Raw genomic sequence first — 19,918 nt, 5'->3', positions numbered from 1 at the left:
CTTTTAGAGTTGTTTTTTGGGGGTTGCTGCCTCATAAGCATTACCCAACATTTCCTCTTTTTCCTTTTCCAATTAAGTGTCAATATCTTACATTAAAAATGAGAGTACTTGTAAAGTATCAATTTTCATGGATTTTGTGATTAATCACAAATTTTACGTTACAAATATTGTATTTGTATTTTTTTATGTGTTCTTATTATAATGAATTGGGAATTACTGATAAATTTGTATGTATTGAATTTTTACTTCAAAAAAATATAAACACATTAATAACCCTGCTTTTTGCATGAAAATAAAAATGACGGGTCTGTATTTTCTTTAGTATAATTAATAATTGGTTAATTAAAAGGAATCCATGAGAGCAATGTAAATACAAATTTATGTTTTTTCATCCACAATGTTTTTAAAACATATTAAATACAGACTTGTCAGAAATATATATTGTGCAGTATATATGAGTACATGCATAATACATAGAGTACAGTATATGATTGTATATCAATAATTATCTATAGATTTTCCATTCAGACTCAGTACATTACAAAGTTACTTGAGTTTACATGACAGTGGTAGAAATACATACAAGCATTTTAATGTTATATACAGATTATATACACACAACATAGTATGTTTCGTCAGACTGTCATTCCATCCCTAACCCAACCCCTTATCAAATATCAAACACAATATCATAGCTGACATACAACAAACGTCTCCATGGTACATGTATCACACAAACACATATGGTAAACTTTCGTGTAACCATCAAAATTTTTTGTGAAATATGAAAATAAACAAAACTTTGCAAAGGTACTATGATGATTGAATGACAGAAGCTGATAAAAATTTCATCTATACACTTAAGCAAAATGCATTGTCCTATTTCCAATGAAGTTAAATATAATATAATGTATGAGAGTTGCAGAATGACATTTAAATAAAAACAAAATGGTTACAGGTAAATAATTTCCGGAGGGCCATTACCTATTTATGTTAGCAAGAAGAAACAGCTTACATATCCTACACAAAGGGTCAAGTGTACGCTGACAAAAGGTCAAAAACTTCCTAACATATTTATTAACTTCCAAATCCTTTTTGAGATATGAAGATGTGTTCGCCCAAGAAAATTCATATTGCATGAGGGCATCGAAGGAAATATGACTTTTCGATGGTTAACAAATCTCCATATTTTCTGAAGAAAAGGGAAATGAATGTTTTATTCCACCGCTTTCTTGGACTAAGAGAAAATAGAATATTCAGCTACCCCCATGGTTGTATAATTACATGGCATAAATAGCATATCATCAAGTATTTATAATAGGAAGACTTATTTTTGTCTTTTTATTTTTTATTATACATCTGAAATTAGATTAATCATGATATTAACAATGATGTTGCTGTGTAAAAAAGATTGAAATGAATACTACATGTGAGGAAGACCTGATGTTCTGAGGGGAATTTGATGCTAAGATGAGAATATGTCCCGCTGGAATATGATGGAATATGATGTTTTGTTCAAAGTGAGGAAGTCTCAACCAATCAAATATTCATTTAGCTTTCAATAATTACATTCAGTGGAATCATATTTCCTAGCTGATAAAATATTTTTGGGGGATATACAAAACAATATTTTTCAGAGTAACTCTACTTGTTTATTGGCCTATTTGTATCACACATATATGATCTAAATATATAGCAAACTATTAAATGATGTAAGATATATATAGTTCAATTATATGTCTGGAGAGGAATCATATCAAAACAAACAATGCACAACAACAAAATAACATGCTTTTAATAAACTTATGAATATTAACTAATTGTTAGTTTAACACAATATTCTACTAATTCCCATAAAATTCAAAGTATAAAGGATTGCAATTAAGCCTGCAAATGTTTGACCGTTTTAAAGATAGAAAATTGACACTATGTATTAAATTAACAGATATGCTGATCTTTCCTATGCTTAGTGTTAGATCGTAAAATCAATCAAATTTAATTAATCTGTGATGCTCCTAAAATGACAAAATTAGGTGGAACTAATTTAGCAGATTAATACATATGTCTCTTCTTCATCTACACAGGTCACTAGGGTAAATGAGAGGCAGGACAAGTACATTCTCGTACTGGAAAGGTAATGTCATGGCAAAAGAGAATATTAATGGGAGGCATCTTAAAAGTTGTGTTGATATATTTTATGGTTTACGATAAAAGTTGGTTGGGCATGACCCACAGGGACAAAACCCATGAAGCACAGTAAAAGTCTTTTCAAGACAAAAAAGAATATATATGGTTTAGGGATGGGGATCACAATAGTTTTGAAGATATTCTAAAATTCTTTTAACAAAGAGGGAGGAGTCTAACCCACCAAACCTTTAAGTACACAGAAAAGGTCTTGTCATGTGGAGCAGGAATAATATGGTTTAGGGTTGGACATGAAAATGTGCCTTGAAAATCAATTATTGACCTTAACAGCAAAATTTAAGATGAGAGGTCATCTTCAGTTAATGGTAGATGACACCACCTGGTATTGGGGTTATACACCCTGTGTCAAAATTCAAAAGCTAATGTTAAAGATCATCCTGAAAACCATTTATTGACATTTGGTTAAAGGTCCAAGAGGTTATCTTCAAAGACATGAAACAAATCGTCAAATATTAAAAGCTCATGTCAAAGGACAACAAAAGTTATGACCTGGGCATGAAAATGTCTCAAAAAGTCAGTAAGTTTGACCTTGATATAAAGGTCAAGATGATATGTGACACACCATTTTATGGTAATACATCTTAATGCCATCTTTAGTCATGTCAAAAGATAAAAACATTTGGGACTGGACAAAGTTGTTAAAAAGAAGATATACTAAAATAAAAACAGAAAGTCTTCCTTTTTTTGAATGGGAGACAAAATAATACTAAAACATAATGTTTTCCTAGTTGAAGGGGGAGACATATAATAACTGGTCTTTTTGGAGATAAAATCTTTTATTATCATATCTAAATTTTCTAAAAATTCTTATCATCAAGCTTCAGTGTAAACTTTACTGATATTGTCAATTGCCTTGGGAAAAATAATTTCCTCTTCATTCTTCACAACAGACAATACTTTGAATTTTATTAACAAAAAATACACAATGCACACATACACAGTAAACAAAGATGGCGGCTTACATAGAGACGTATGGGGTATCATGGGTACCACGTTTCTTCACACTACCACTACAAAACATAAGCGTCACAATGCAGCCAAACATTATTCCTAGCAGTTAGTAATAAATTACATCTAATCCTGATGTTAATATTACAACTAACTGTAACACAGGAACAATTACAGGGGTTATGTTGTTTTTTGTTTTCTGATTCCAACAATAAGTAAATCTATATCACTAATTCTATCATTCTACTATACGATGGATTCATTATTATTCTTGGGGTACCAATTTTTCGTGGATAAAGGTGAACTGCGAATTTAAATGTTCAATGAAGGATACATTTTTTACAGACATGTATGCAAACTTTGACAAAACCATGAAAATGAATTTCCAAGAACAATTTTTCCTAAATCCAGGAAAATTGGTACCTATGAAAATAAATGAATCCACAGTAAGTATTCATAACATTATCCACAAAAAATTGTTAGAATGATTTTTGATTGTTTATGATAAACTAACTATAGCTTTCTTTGATATTCTCTGAAACTTATGAAGCATAAAATTCCAGCAAGATCTTTTAAACCAGTCATAAGTGGGCAAAGGAGCAGGATCTTTAAAACCAGTCATCAGTGGGCAAAGGAAACTGACTGGATTAAAGAGAGTGAAAATTTAGGCAGAAGATGGAACATATCTGAACAAAAATAGACTAGTTTATATATGATTCAGCCTAAAATCTAAATGATTTGATTTTATTTCAAAACCTGTCTAAAATAACATGAACAGTTACTACTAGAATTTGAGGAAATTGCCCCAAATACCTAAAAGCAAAAGCCATAATCATGATTTTATTTCACATCTATCAAAAAGGTTTACAACAGTAAATACCAAGCTTATATTTTGAAGGTAATAGTTGAATGGTCTCAATTAAGGCGGGGAAAAATCAACTCAAAAGTGCAAGAAAAGTATAAAAATCTATTTCTTTCTAAAAAATAAACTGTTCATAAAATTATAAACATAGGGTAAAATCAGCGTTATTTTGCAGTGATGAAGACAAACCTAGAAACTCGTTTTCGAACTGGTTTGCTAAGAAGGTAAACATGTAATGTATTAGAAATCAATTTATTTAATCTTTATATGACACTATACCTAAAAACTTTAACAAGAATTATTTAGCTAATAAGGAAAGATTTATATTCATATTTCTTTATAACTGATCTAAGTTTAGGTTTTTACTAAATCCAAAGAAAATATTTCAAAAATCTTTGTAAACATTTATTAAAAATAAATATTGTAATTCATTTGCTTTGCAATTAGAATTTTGAAATTCCAATCTCCTTTTAAATATGAATATCAAGTCACTTTGTAACAATGGGTAAAACATGCATCTATTTCATTTCAAAAATATGTTTTCACTCATTGGTTCAAGTCAGTATTTAGAAGACATTTACAGACATAAAGGATAATTTCTATGCAGGATATTAGCACTAGCTTACAATATTATAAGTTTTTACTTACAACATTGGATTATCTGCCCCTGCTATATTCAACGCAAATCTATTTGCTGAAAACAGAAAAAAAACTACTACATGTTTTTCATGAAAGTCTGTATATTCCATATTTACAGGGGGCTTGTAGGACTTGAGCACCAAAACCCACATATGTTCTACATGTAACATACAAAGTTTTTGGAAGCAATCTAATGAATTTTATCACTTCAAATAAAATATATCTTGGAGTACCCTAAGGGAAACATGTTCGGAAGTCCATCTACAGCCTCTAAACATCCTCTATGTAACTCCTTTTGTTCAATCCGTCTCCCCTCCCTGCAGGTCCTAACTTTACTCTAAATGAAGGATCAGTTTATTTTTAGATTGAATATATGTTGTCTATATAGCATTTAACTCTTTAGCTCCTTTTATCTATGGTTCTTCAGTTTTCATGTTTAAAGGCATGCTGAGTAAATCTTTATCAAATAAAAGAGGATTTTGTTGACCCTGTTATACATACCTAAAGCATTAACATTGCCATACTCTGGTACTCCTGCATTGCCATACATATTTACAGGTTTCCGAGGGTTCTCTGACATCGGTAAGGAGTTAGATAAATGATTAGACTGACTTGAATTTATAGACTCAGAACTACCACTACTGCTTTCTGTAAATAAATACATGTATATTACTGAATACTACCAGTATGTCTATAGAAAGGGTGATGATATTCATATATCTCAATGCAAAACTGGCAATATTGTATTAAATTAGCATGTCTATGCCATTAATTCTTAAATTATTACAATGTTTTTAGTGTAGGGGCATAATTCATGCAAATTTTACAAATGAAGCAAAATACAAACTCAAACTTCTTATATGATGGAATGACAGACAGAATGCAGGGCCAAAATGACATCTTATAAAACTTTAATGACTTTGAAAACACACTAAATGCAACTGAGAATTCTTAAAAAAATATCCTGTAATCTGTGCTGATAAAAAACTCTTCAATGAGTGGGGTAAATCCCCCTACCCCTCTTCCTTAAGATTTCTACAAACCTGCCATTGCTGGATTATAAAATTCAATAGGTTTATCTATAGGTCTAAACTTTTCTGTGGGTGGAGGCGGAGCTTTATTTGCATAGACTGGTTGTGAAGTTGTTGGTGATTGGGTATTTGCTGTCAACATTGTATGATTGACACCTGGAGTAAATCTGTCTGTGATAATTGTTCTTTTACTGTTTGGAACCACTTTAGTATCACCTATTTCTGGTTCATCTGGTGTAGACTGGAAAATCTGTAATCAAAAAGTTATTTCAAATGAAAATATTTTTCAGTTTTGATTTTGTTTGTGTCCTTTGTTGAAATTCTGGTCAATTTTATGTTGATACTACATTGCTTTTTTTTCCTTCTGAAATTTGTCCATGTCTAATGTTATAGGCTTTTTACAGGACCATCCTTTTTATCTATTGAAAAATGAAATAAGATTATGAGAAACACTTTTACCAATAATCCAATGTCTGTTTTCAGATTAAAACTATTCAAACTTAACCTCATTGCAGGGATATTCAATATTGGTCTCATGCATTTCTCACAAGAATCCTTGAAGTTAAACTTGATAGTGCCTACAAGGTATTATGATCATACATACAAATATACAGATGGACAAATGTGCTTCTTATAAATTCCATTAATAAGAGAAACTACTGTAAATTTAGAAATTTATGCATGGATTTATTATTGTGATTATTTAAGGAATGACTGTAATATTTATTCTATGAAGAAATAACATAAACAAGAGGCTCTCAAGAGTCTGAATCGCTCACCTGTATTTCAGAGGAGAAGATTTTTAAATGTTAGCAAACTTGATGAACAAATTGTGTAAAATTGTCTTTAAAGGGCAATAACTCCTTAAGGGGTCAATTGACAATTATGGTCATACTAACTTTTTTGTAGATCTTACTTTGCTGAACATTATTGCTGCTTACACTTTATATATATCTATAATAATATTCAAAATAATAACAAAAAACTGCAACATTTTGTTAAAACTACCAATTCGGTGGCAGCAACCCAACAATGGGATGTTCGATTCATCTGAAAATTTCAGAGCTGATAGATCTTGACCAATTGAACAATTTTACCCCATTTTTGCTCTAAAAGCTTTAGTTTTTGAGATATAAGCCAAAAACTGCATTTGACCCCTATTTTCTATTTTTAGCCATGGCGGCCATGTTTGTCGATGGATCAAAACTTCGAATACAATTTATAAACTAGATACCCTAAGGAACATTAATATAAGTTTGAAGGTATATGGCCCAGTTTTCAGAGGAGAAGATTTTTGAAATAGTTTACGATGACAGACGACGACGACGACGGACGCCAAGTGATGGCATAAGCTCACATGGGGCCTTTCGGGCCCCGGTGGGCTAAAAATGTGGTGCACACTGAATTATTTAGAAGTGTGCACCACATTTTTGATGTTATTTCAAATAGACAGAAAAAATATTACAGTAATTCCTTATAATTTAATTCTAAATTCCATTTTTAAGGAGTAAATCATGAAAAAAACGTTGATGACGTCACGGTCACATGACAAAATTATGTCTATCACCTGATAGACAAAAAACTTTCAGCCAATCAGAAGACATGTTACTTCGAAAAATTAAATTATTGAACAATTGACAAAAGCGCAAGATAATTATTGCAATTTAAGGAAATGCTGCATAAAAATAAGGCTATCAAAATTTATAAAATACAAGTTGTTATTCTTGAGAAGCCTATCCCATTGCAATTTTTACAATAATGAACTGTTGACACAGAGATATGTCTCGCCTGTTGGCAGAAATATACTATGTACTGATAATAATGCAACTTTATACAAATATCATTGATCTAGATCACAAGTGGTTCCTATCAAACAAACTCAAGCAGAAAACTTAACATTGAAAATTGCTTATTAATTGAAAGTTGCTGGAAAATGACCTAGGGACCAAGCTCGAAAAAGTTGTCAAACTGATATGGATTGATAGTAATGCAACTTTATAAAAAATATCATTGATCTATCACAAGTAGTTTCTAACAAACTGACTTATGCAGAAAACTTAACAATTGTTCTTCTACAACGAAAAGGCGAGACAATAAAGCAAGATGGATAATTTCTTAATCTACAGTAATACATTTATATAGAATAACTTTTGTTGTTGTATAATCTAGTTCTTACTTGTTCATAGTTATTAATGAGAATTTCTACAACAATATTAAGGAATTTAATGTCCATTATAGCAGCTACTGTCTCTTCCTCTGCCTTCATCAATGTAGGACCAAAACATACACCAAGGTTAGCTACTGTCATTAAATTCTTGTCTTGAAATTCTGATACTCTGAAATCAAATATGGAAGTTTTGCAATAACTTTTTAAACTCTAATAGAAATAAAATTACATGTAACCAGTTGTCCTTTAGTCTTTGGTTGAATGGTATCTCATTTGCAATCCTACCACAGATCTTTATTTTTATATAAATATATACCGGTAGTAACAATTTTATATAATTAATTTAATATTGGCTTTCATTCATAAATTATCCAGATAAGGTTACTTTTACTTGATTGTTAGATCAGTACCTTGTAAATTCAGGACAATTTAAATGTTCTTATCCTGATTTCACCCAATAAAAATATATAGGCAAATGAAAAGTTGTTTATAACAATGTCTTATTAGAACATAATATTATATATTTGATAATAATGACACAAGTTGAACAAGTAAAGCTGTGAGCTTCTGCTCACCGATGATACCCCCGCCGAAATATTTCGGTAAACAGGAAGTTGTTGAGTGATGAATCTGAAAACGCATCACACAGTATAGCTGACTTATATAAACCCTGAAACCAAATTTCAGAAATCCTTGTCAAGTAGTTCCTGAGAAAAATGTGACGAAAATTTTCAACTTGGCTATCATGTGTAAAATAATACAAGTGTTCGGTAAACAGGAAGTTGTTGAGTGATGAATCTGAAAATACATCACACAGTGTAACTTACTTATATAAACCCTGAAACCAAATTTCAGAAATCATTGTCAAGTAGTTCCTGAGAAAAAGGAAACGACAATATATTCAAGAGACGGACGGACTGACGGATGGACTGACAGATGGATGGACTGACGGAAGGACAGACAGAGGTAAAACAGTATACCCCCACTTTTTTAAAGCGGGGGTATAATTATCATTAAAATAAATATTCCCTGTAGACAAAAGTCAACCGGTGTTACTCATTTGTAAAAAAACAACTTGACAATGGTCTATATTGCATGCAAACTTTGGGTTACCTTCTCAACATACTACTATATTGCTATATAATAATAAAGGGCTTTGTATGGATCTGATGAGTTAAGCCCTTTTTAACTGATTTTTATAGTCTGTTCTTATGTTGTACTTTTACACTACTGTCCCAGGTTAGGGGGAGGGTTGGTGCCTTCAAACTAGTTTAACCCCACCACATTCTGTATGTGTCTGTCCCAAGTCAGGAGCCTGTAATTCAGTGGTTGTTGTTTGTTGCTGTATATCATATTTGTTTTTTTTTTTTATTATTATTTGGAATTAAATCAAGCCATTAGTTTTCTCATTTGAATAGTTTCACATTTGTCATTTCGGGCCTTTTATAGCTGACTATGCAGAATGGGTTTTTCTCATTGTTGAAGATCGTATGGTGACCTAGAGCTGTTAACTTCTATATCCTTTGGTCTCTAGTGGAGAGTTTTTTTCATTGGCAATTAGACCACATCTTCTTATTTTTATAGGGGCCTCGGTGGCCCAGTGGTTTAAGTAGTTACTACTGTAATCACTAGCCAGTCAACACTGAGGTTGTGAGTTTGAAACCCCGCTCGTGCGGGTGCACTCGACTCCAATCTTAATTGACTAGGATTGTCAGTTTTCCTATTGAAGGTCAGTGGTTTTCTCCAGGCACTCCGGCTTCCTCCACCAATAAAAACTGGCCGCCACGAAATAGCCCAAATGCGGTGCTTAAAAGTGGCGTTAAAACACCAAAAATCAATCAATCAATCTTATTTTTATATTTTCATATAAAAGTTTACTAACAAAACTTTTGTTACAGAATCAAAAACTTCACGCAGATGTTGTAAGTAACTTATATTTTCTCTTCTGACATCAAGGCATACCTGAATATTTATGTCACCATAAAATAATCCAGGAGGGTTCTACAATTAAGTTATCACTTACGTTTTTAAATGCTTTATAATAATTTCTAACATTTCAAAATTTTTCTCTGGTAGCTTGTGTACTAATGTGTGAATGTCATGGATCCGTAATGTCTTTGCTTCTTGTTCTGAGAGAGAAAAGGTCAAACATACATTTCAAGATCATTATTGAATAAAAAAAACCAGTTTCTTTTCCCTATGATTAAAAAACACTCATATGGACCCATTTGAGTTGAAGTTTATTTATACATTGATTCAAATCAACAGCTAATATTATCATTGCAATTTTGTATTATTTCAAAAAAAAAGTATGGATGTGAAGAAATATTTCACCTGCATTACAGATTATACATTTATTGATTCCACTTATAGACTTATACTTACTGGCTGCTTGTATGAATTGTGAATGAAACTTGTATGTCATCAGCGGCTCTGGTAATGATCTGTAAATAGGCGATTAAACTATAAACAATGTTATTACATTGGTTACAATGGAATACTGTGATTTCCCATTAAAATAAAAACATTTTTTGGTTCATGTGTGAAATAAATCAGATAATTTCACTCCTCTAACGTCATATAACAAAGGGTGTTTTCGAGACATTGTCAAAGATATTGCTTTAAAACTAATTGGGAACAACACTGATTAATTACTCATTCATGAATTGATGTGTTATATCTACGAAACAAAGGTTAGCCTATTCTTTCAATCTGTCTTTAGTTTAGAATGGGAATTACTAGTTTAAAGGGTAGAGAAGTCAAATATTTCAAGAGGAAAGAGACTTAGATTATGTGTACTCTAACAGATCTTTTGATTTTTTTAGATTCTACATCTGATTATCTCAGCTCTAGAGTAGGTAGTTTTACAGTAACTCTGAAGCCCAGCTCTCATTGCTGATCAAATTGATGTTAATAGTTTGGAAAGAGGTTGTGTTGAGCACTTCACAGTCCCAACAATATTGTTTGTAAAGAAATTTTGTTATCTCTTACAGTAAAATCCAGTTCTTCATCTTTGGTTGAAATTCCAAAGGAACAAAATGACGTCTTTACACTAAATCCATTGGATGTTGGATGTGTACTGATTGATATTTTAGTCTGAGATGCATGATTTTTTTATTAGTTGTTATTGGTTTTGAACTAGCTGTCAGTACCTGCGAGTACTCTCAGATCTGTACTTAGTGTCTTTTTGTTGTGGGGATGTATAAGTACCCTGCCACATCCACTCTGTGTTTTTTGTTAGATGTATTTCTATTTGTATCCAGCTGATGAGTTCAGGCTTTTTCAACTAATTTTTATAGTTTGTTCTTATGTTGTACTGTTACACCACTGTCCCAGGTTAGGGGGAGGGTTGGTGCCTTCAATTTGTGAAACCCCGCCACATTCTGTATGTGCCTGTCCCAAGTCAGGAGCCTGTAATTCAGTGGTTATCGTTTGTTGCTGTGTATCATATTTGTTTTTCGTTCATTACTTTGTACATAAATTGGGCCTTTACTTTTCTTGTTTGAATTGTTTTACATTTGTCCTTTCCGGGCCTTTTATAGCGGACTATGCGTTATGGGTTTTGCTCATTGTTGAAGGCCGTACAGTGACTTAATGTTGTTAATTTTTGTGTCATTTGGTCTCTTTTGGAAAGTTGTCTCATTGGCAATCATACCACATCTTCTTATTTTTATATAAAACAGATCTATGATTTTTCAGAATTTCCTCTAGGTGTTGTGGGAGTAAAAGTTGAGTTTCCAAGTCAATTGTCAATACCTCATTCATTTATCAAGCAGTTTATAAAATGTGATTTACTAACAGAGACGATGTTGTCCATGGCTTTCTCTATCTGATTTATCTGTTTTAAAAGTCTTACCTTAAGTAATTCTTAATAGCACTTGTGATTGTTTTAATTTCAAACTGGGTATTATCATCTAAATTCATCTTTTCACGCTTTTTTGGGTCTATAAAAAAAATACAGGAAAGAATTCATATATCTTTTTTATGATGTATACATTCAGAAATTTGTAACTGTAATTATAGTGGTTAAAAATTAAAGCAACTATAACATATCAAAATTATAAATTGAGTTATTGTTATATAATAATAAAAGGATCTTACATGAGTATTGTGAATATATGTTATATTGCAAAAGCTTGTGAGTGCAAAATATCTGTTACGATGGATAATATTCACCCATATTCATGCTATAACCATTTAATGTATAGAAAAACTTGAAAAATTGTTTAAACATAATGAACTAATGCAAAATGATATTTAATTGCAAGCTAACTGTTGGTTATGTTCTGTAATAATACAACAATAACAGATATTAACAAATCAGATTATGAAGTTATCAAAATATTGTACTTTTTGAAAATTAAAGTAGACTATTTCTCAAACATCCCTGAACATTTGACTGCTGAAGACAATAACCCTCAAAAAATCTCCACTGCTCGTATTCAACAAAAATTAAGTTTTCATAACTTAAGATTGATTGATTGATTGTTGGTTGCTAAACATTCAGTGGCAAATATTTCATGCATGTTCATAACATAAGTGATTGCAAGTATATGATATACCAGATTCCAACAATTGTGTAATTGAGGCTGTTTTTTATAAGAAAAATATCACAGTTATTAAGTTCTAAGTTGATATCTTACCTAGACCTATTGATATCAATTTGTTGACCTTTGAATTAACACCTACAACTCTATATAATCCATTTTCTTCTAAACCTGAAATATAACAAGAAATGATTGTAACAGGATGCTGTTACGAAGTCTCCCAAACGAAGCTCCCATAATTCGTAATTCCCAGTGTCACCTGACATTGGACAAAGTCCAGTGAAAATTGGTTTGGTCCAGTAAAGTTAATGCATTAGTGATGCCTGGGGACTAACCCTGTATATCATTCAAATCATCTTGGCATGACAAACCAGAATATATATGGTTTAGGGGTGGGGATCTCGACCATTTACAAGATACTAGAACATTGGGGGTGGGGGGAACCCAGTGGGGACTGACCGTATACGTCATTCAAATGTTCGAGACATGATGAACAGGAATATATATGGTTTAGGGGTGGGGATCTCGACCATCTACAAGATATTAGAACTTTCTCAAAAGGCAGGAGGTCATGATGACCCCTGGGGACTAACCCTGTATATCATTCAAACCATCTTAGTATGACAAACCAGAATATATATGGTTTAGGGGTGGGGATCTTGACCACTTACAAGATATTATAACTTTCTTAAATAGAAGGGGCTGGGGGTGACCCCTGGGGACTAACCCTGTATATCATTCAAACCATCTTCGCATGACCAACCAGAATATATATGGTTTAGGGGTGGGGATCTTGACCACTTACAAGATATTAGAACTTTCTTAAATGGCAGGGGGTGGGGGTGACCCCTGAGGACTAACCCTGTATTTCATTTGATGTGCTTTATCATGACAAACCAGAATATATATGGTTTAGGGGTGGGAATCTCGACCATTTACAAGATATTAGAACTTTCTCAAATGGCAGGGGGTCGGGATGACCCCTGGGGACTAACCCTGCATATCATTCAAACCATGTTAGCATGACAAACCAGAATATATATGGTTTAGGGGTGGGGATCTCGACCATTTTCAAGATATTAGAACTTTCTCAAATGGCAGGGGGTCGGGATGACCCCTGGGGACTAACCCTGTATATCATTCAAACCATCTTAGCATGACAAACCAGAATAAATATGGTTTAGGGGTGGGGATCTCAACCATTTACAAGATATTAGAACTTTCTCAAATGGCAGGGGGTCAGGATGACCCCTGGGGACTAACCCTGTATATCATTCAAACCATCTTAGCATGACAAACCAGAATATATATGGTTTAGGGGTGGGGATCTTGACCACTTACAAGATATTAGAACTTTCTTAAATGGCATGGGGTGGGGGTGACCCCTGGGGACTAACCCTGTATTTCATTTCATGTGCTTTATCATGACAAACCAGAATATATATGGTTTAGGGGTGGGGATCTCAACCATTTACAAGATATTAGAACTTTCTCAAATGGCAGGGGGTCGGGATGACCCCTGGGGACTAACCCTGTATATCATTCAAACCATGTTAGCATGACAAACCAGAATATATATGGTTTAGGGGTGGGGATCTCGACCATTTACAAGATATTAGAACTTTCTCAAATGGCAGGGGGTCGGGATGACCCCTGGGGACTAACCCTGTATATCATTCAAACCATCTTAGCATGACAAACCAGAATATATATGGTTTAGGGGTGGGGATCTTGACCACTTACAAGATATTAGAACTTTCTTAAATGGCATGGGGTGGGGATGACCCCTGGGGACTAACCCTGTATTTCATTTCATGTGCTTTATCATGACAAACCAGAATATATATGGTTTAGGGGTGGGGATCTCAACCATTTACAAGATATTAGAACTTTCTCAAATGGCAGGGGGTCGGGATGACCCCTGGGGACTAACCCTGTATATCATTCAAACCATGTTAGCATGACAAACCAGAATATATATGGTTTAGGGGTGGGGATCTCGACCATTTTCAAGATATTAGAACTTTCTCAAATGGCAGGGGGTCGGGATGACCCCTGGGGACTAACCCTGTATATCATTCAAACCATCTTAGCATGACAAACCAGAATATATATGGTTTAGGGGTGGGGATCTTGACCACTTACAAGGTATTAGAACTTTCTTAAATGGCAGGGGGTGGGGATGACCCCTGGGGACTAACCCTGTATTTCATTTAATGGGTTTTATCATTTAGAACATTTTCAATTAAAAAGATTGTGTCTATCACAAACGGTTTTCAATTTATAATCATTTGAAAATTTAAAAAAATAAAATCCCATAGGGTTCTATAGTAAAACCCTCTTTTCTTTTTGCCCCTCAAAGTACCCCTTTATAAACCCCATTGCACAAACAAAACCCTGATTGCACCACTAGACATGTTAGTCTAACATATTGTGAAACCCTAAGTTAATCTGACAAGCGGTTTTGGAGAACGGGTGCGGACAAGTTCAAATTTAAAAGCGGCGGAAGAGGAAGAGGAAGAGGAAGAAGAATAATAATAATAATAAGAACTGAGCAAAAACAATAAGTCTTCCCAAACTTCGTTTGGGAGACTTAATAAAAAAATAATAAATTTTAGTATATTTTAACTTAAAGGGAAAAGAGTGTATGAAAATCGTTTTGCCATCATGTTTAATAAAATATTTAGTTTGGATTCACAACATGCTTTTGCAATATTGATGTGAGAGGAGAGGAGAATATTACCATCAATTGTTTGGCATTAAAAAATAATTCTCATTAGATGGGTAGCATTTGATTCTGCTGATAGTTACCATGGGTTGTTTTTATATGTACCATTAACTGTCTTATGATCAGAATTTTTGTATTTATGACCAATGATGTGGATATAGAATAATAAAAGAAAAAAACAATCCCTTTAGATTTCCTTTAATGTAAAAATTCAAGAAATGATAATTGATTTTGCTAAGTGAACTGGATTATGTTAGAAAAGTAAACCAACTTTGATAGTACTTCAGAAATCTATAACAAAACCATTGGCAAAACAAAGAACCTTAATACAAGGTAATGTGAATATCACAGCCTTTGTGTCCAGGAGAGGTACACATCAATGAAACAGCAATCCAATAATATAAGTTGACAGTTGGACTGGAATCACAACTTGCTTTTTATATTGACGTTTGTGGAGAAGCACATGTTACCTTCAAATGTTTGGCATTAAAATAATATTCTCATTAAATGTACAGCATATGATTCTGGTGATAAGTATTATGGATTGTATTAGTACCGTATCATATTATCAAAGTCTTGTCTACAGCATGTGAAAGAAATATGCCATAAATTAATCAAAAATTAATATGAAACAGGAGCTTAACTAACATACAGGATTTTAAAATAAATTTTCCTCAACAATCATTTGAAAACAAAAATCCACCTCTCAAAAACATTTCAATAAATAGGTGTAGATGGGATAGTTGGTAGATATACATGAATCATGTGCTCTGTCCCATAAAATAACACCCCCTTTATCTTGTAATTTATCTTGTATGTTTCCCATCTGACCTACATAAAATATAACAAACTCACCTCTATCTTCTATTGCCTTGATACATTTATTTACAAACTGGAATCCTATATCATCTAATGAAGCTAAAATAAGAAATTATTCTATCATTACAATCTATCAGGACAATAATCAAAATAATGGTAAAGGTCACATCACCCAAATTCCAACTTGATCTGTGTTTTGTGGTAATAAGCATTGTGTAAAATTTTCTTAATGATTAGACGGGGCATACTAAAGTAAAAACCAATTTTGGAACGTACATAAGGATGGACCAGGGTAATCCTTAATGCGACGTCCAGTGACAGCGGGGGCATAAAAAAAAAAAAGTGTTGTATCCTGATGTCTTTTCACACAAAATCTTATGTCTAAAATTGATTGTTGGACATAAAAATATTTTTTCTTGTAAGACTTTTTGTGAAATTGGTCTCATGCAGAATTTTTTTGATGGTCAGTTATAGTCTGGATACCTTACATTAATCATTTTAATGTTAATCCCATAGAACTGTTATTTGAATATTCATGTAAGTATAGAAAAATCTCTATGAGGGTCCATTATCTTTCTCCTATATGGTGTAGATTCCTTATCATGCAACAGGTACTCATTTTTGTGGATTTCTTGGGTTTAGTTGAACCAGTTATCAACATTATACAAATAATAAACAAATCCTCAGTATGACTTTATCTGTCATATAATTATAAAGATCAAGATTTCTGTGTTTACAGGGGAGGTAATATTCTGTCACTAGATTTTCCACTGCTCAGTTTGACTTTATCTGTCATATAATTAAGTGAAAGTGATACTTACAATCATCTGTGGTAGTCTTTGGTTTTATGTAAACCTGAAGCAAAACACACAAATTCATTTATATACCAACATTAAAAAGTCCTCTATAATCTGTGTAAAAATATCTTGGATCAAAAATATTATACATAACAACATGTGTAGACTAATCAGTCAATCAAGAAACTGGTTAGCCAATAAATAAAAGTATCACCAAACAAAATTTCAATTTAAAAAATGTCTGGATCACATCATAAAGACAAATGATGTTTGTTATGACATTTAGGTAAAAATTCAAATAAATCTATTTTGTTTATGTGCCCATTCCCAAATCTTACCAGAAGTTGTCACAGTTTTTTTTTTTTTTAATCTTGTTAAAGAAATGCTGCCGGTATAAGATCTTTGCTCAGCTTTGTTGAATTCATTCACAACTCAACTAAAATCATGATATTATGAGCTTTACATTTATAATTTTATATACTGTGTTGCAATTCATTAATGGATGAAAACTATACAGTGGCAAGTCAAAAGCAACATTCATTCGATTACAACTGATCAAACATTAACAAACAATGTATATACCGCCTAAATAAAAATAAACTGAACGTATTTAGTGCTCTTTGATTGCCACTTTTTGAAGTAAGAAAAGAAGCAAGACTGAAAGGAAACAAAAATAATTTTCATTTAAAGCAATATATATTTGATAGTGTATGCTTTTTCCACTTCAAATAAAAGCAGGAAACTTTAATGACTAAATAAATATTTGTTGGTTTCATTAAAGATTTGCTTGTGAAGTATTTTACATGCAGTAAAACTTCTTTATTTTGCAGTTTCCGTTATGTTGTAAAAGCACATGCATTAAACACATTAAACAGTCTTAACTGTAACCATGGTTTCTAGTCATTGCTGTAGTTAACTTAGTAAAAGTTTATGAAACTTCTGTGCTTTTTTTAAACCGCCACTTCTTAAGTAATTGGTTAACTGAAGTAAAAGCATTAAATTTCTGATAAGCATCATTCAAAAAAAAAAGGAAAAATTCAATAAGTGTGGACTACTGAAAATGTTATAAACTAAACTAGGTACATGTATATATCATTATTTTCACACACAAAACTGAAATGTAAAACAGATTTTAGTATGTATGGTCTTGGGAAATAAAACCAATGTTAGTCAACAATTTTTATTTAATCTTAAACTCGTAAAATAACCATGCTATAGGGTACCAAACAAAAACTGTAAAGTTTTGTATTATCTGAATGCACCTGTAGTTCTAATGATTAGACAGAGTGACTAGAAGTTGAAGGATTGTGTATATTTCATAGAAGAACAAATTACCTGATGAATTATCTGTAATAGTGAGTGCAGCAATTTCAGTATACTTTGTTTGTGTAAAACATCAATAACATTATAAGATTTGCATTCGTTTCCATACAAAGAGAACTTCATGAAGATAACAATGTTAAATGGAGTGTGATTCAGATCAATGACCTTCAGCAATAAAAATACTCAATTGGAAAGTGTAAGTGTTCTGAAAATGGATGGATGTTTACGTCAAGTGAAAAATTAAATGCATATTCAGGATGAGAACATTATAATGTGATATGAATATAAACCCTGCTTTATGCTAGAGGACAAGCAGAGCTGGAATTTTAATGTGCTAAATCACAAGGGCAAATTCCACAGTACATATCACCCTTACTGGACACATGATTCTGACTCCAAGCTTACCAGCTGTTGCTCTGACCCCTAAATGCTGCGTGCTTAGCCAAGAAGCAGCAAATACCAATTTTCAAGTCTTTGGATTGGCCCAGCCAGGTTTGAACATACGACCTCCTGCACTGGTGGCAAGAACTCTACCTCAAGACCATCATCTTTTCATAGGTTCACTCCATAATCCATCCTTCTGAAGTGATGGTGACCATAAAATCTATTCTGCTATTAAGTTTATATTAATAACAAGAGGCTCTAAGGAGCATGTATCTCTCACTTTGCTTTAGAGTATCCCTTGATAAATGTTTGTTTTTGCAAAAAGTTTTTATTCCTGAAAAAACCTATTAAAGCAACGACAGATCTCTTTTGTCTTGCTTCTGTTCAAAGAAGAAGGTAGGACATCAGACCAAATTGGACAAATAATGAATTTTCTCAAATTACCAAAATTAAATGTTAGTCAGAAGCTATCATACCAAATTGGACAAATAATGAATTTTCCCAAATTACCAAAATTAAATGTTGAATGTATGTATTTCAATAAAACACTGTTTTAGTTTAAAATAGTTGCTTTATTTTTAATACAGCTGTAAATATAGTGAATTCAGTAAAATTGTGAATTTGCCAAAATTGTTCCCATCTGACTCCTAGATATCAAGAAACAATATAGAGAACAACACTTACTCAAAAAAGATATTCACACAGGAGTGTATGTATCTACTTGCTGTGTATGTGTGAAGGCAGTTTATGTTATCCATTACGGAATTTCCCAAGTGTTTTGTTTTGGTAAGAGTTGGGACAAGTTTAATGGTGGCTTTGGTCATCAGCAATAAAACAATAAGATCATTATTTGTATTACATTTTGGTAGCAGTTAGATCTTTAAAAGATGATTTGCTACATCCTTTAGACAATTTTCTATTTTGATGCCAGAAAGTGGTTGTCAGCCATAATCTTGAAGAGGATAAAAAAATTATGTTTGATGTTTAAGTAAAAGTTGTGTCTAGTTGACTTTAAGGGTACTTAATTATAATTCATTAAGATCATAATTATATAAGTTCCCAAAAATAAGGCAGCATGTTGCCATTTACATGTTTGTTTTGTGTACTTACTGGTTCCCTACCATCCATTGCATCCATCCATAACCTTCTGTCTGACTCTGACATAGCTTGAAATGTTAATGTATCAGTTCTGTAAAGATATAATGTAAATTGTGTTCATATCATTTGTTGATAACCAGTGTGTATAGATTTGGCACTGTTACAACTTGCTTATTGTGAACCATGTTTGAATCTCATGACCAATAGAATATTTTTTCATCCTGCTCATAGATCATTTATATAACAAAGTAACTTTCAGAGAACATTTTGGTAAACTTTATAACATTTTAATGGACATAGCATTTTTTTGTTAATTTAGGCAATAACTTTAACTATAGAATGCTATTCCTTATCCATAACAAGAAAACTA

General features: G+C 32.4%; 1 protein-coding gene across 5 annotated transcripts in view; it reads right to left on the bottom strand.

Moving 5' to 3' along the window:
• Positions 1–19,918, bottom strand: part of LOC127714647 (rho GTPase-activating protein 26-like) — a 70,917-nt gene that overhangs the window by 16,824 nt on the left and 34,175 nt on the right. For 4 of the 5 annotated variants that reach the window (XM_052220705.1, XM_052220708.1, XM_052220706.1 and 1 more), the window contains 12 exons: positions 19,561–19,639; positions 16,768–16,801; positions 15,983–16,045; positions 12,496–12,570; positions 11,709–11,796; positions 10,238–10,296; positions 9,876–9,981; positions 7,862–8,021; positions 5,698–5,935; positions 5,156–5,302; positions 4,664–4,709; positions 3,168–3,215 (listed from right to left, as the gene is read on the bottom strand). In XM_052220705.1, coding sequence (XP_052076665.1) covers positions 3,168–3,215; positions 4,664–4,709; positions 5,156–5,302; positions 5,698–5,935; positions 7,862–8,021; positions 9,876–9,981; positions 10,238–10,296; positions 11,709–11,796; positions 12,496–12,570; positions 15,983–16,045; positions 16,768–16,801; positions 19,561–19,639 — 1,143 coding nt within the window. The remainder of the gene's footprint in view (positions 1–3,167; positions 3,216–4,663; positions 4,710–5,155; positions 5,303–5,697; positions 5,936–7,861; positions 8,022–9,875; positions 9,982–10,237; positions 10,297–11,708; positions 11,797–12,495; positions 12,571–15,982; positions 16,046–16,767; positions 16,802–19,560; positions 19,640–19,918) is intronic. The other variant, XM_052220707.1, reaches the window with a different exon arrangement.

The sequence above is a fragment of the Mytilus californianus genome, unplaced genomic scaffold (assembly GCF_021869535.1).
Source record: "Mytilus californianus isolate M0D057914Y unplaced genomic scaffold, xbMytCali1.0.p SCAF_9, whole genome shotgun sequence".
Classification (NCBI taxonomy): domain Eukaryota; kingdom Metazoa; phylum Mollusca; class Bivalvia; order Mytilida; family Mytilidae; genus Mytilus; species Mytilus californianus.
This window is presented reverse-complemented; position numbering and strand designations above follow the sequence as displayed.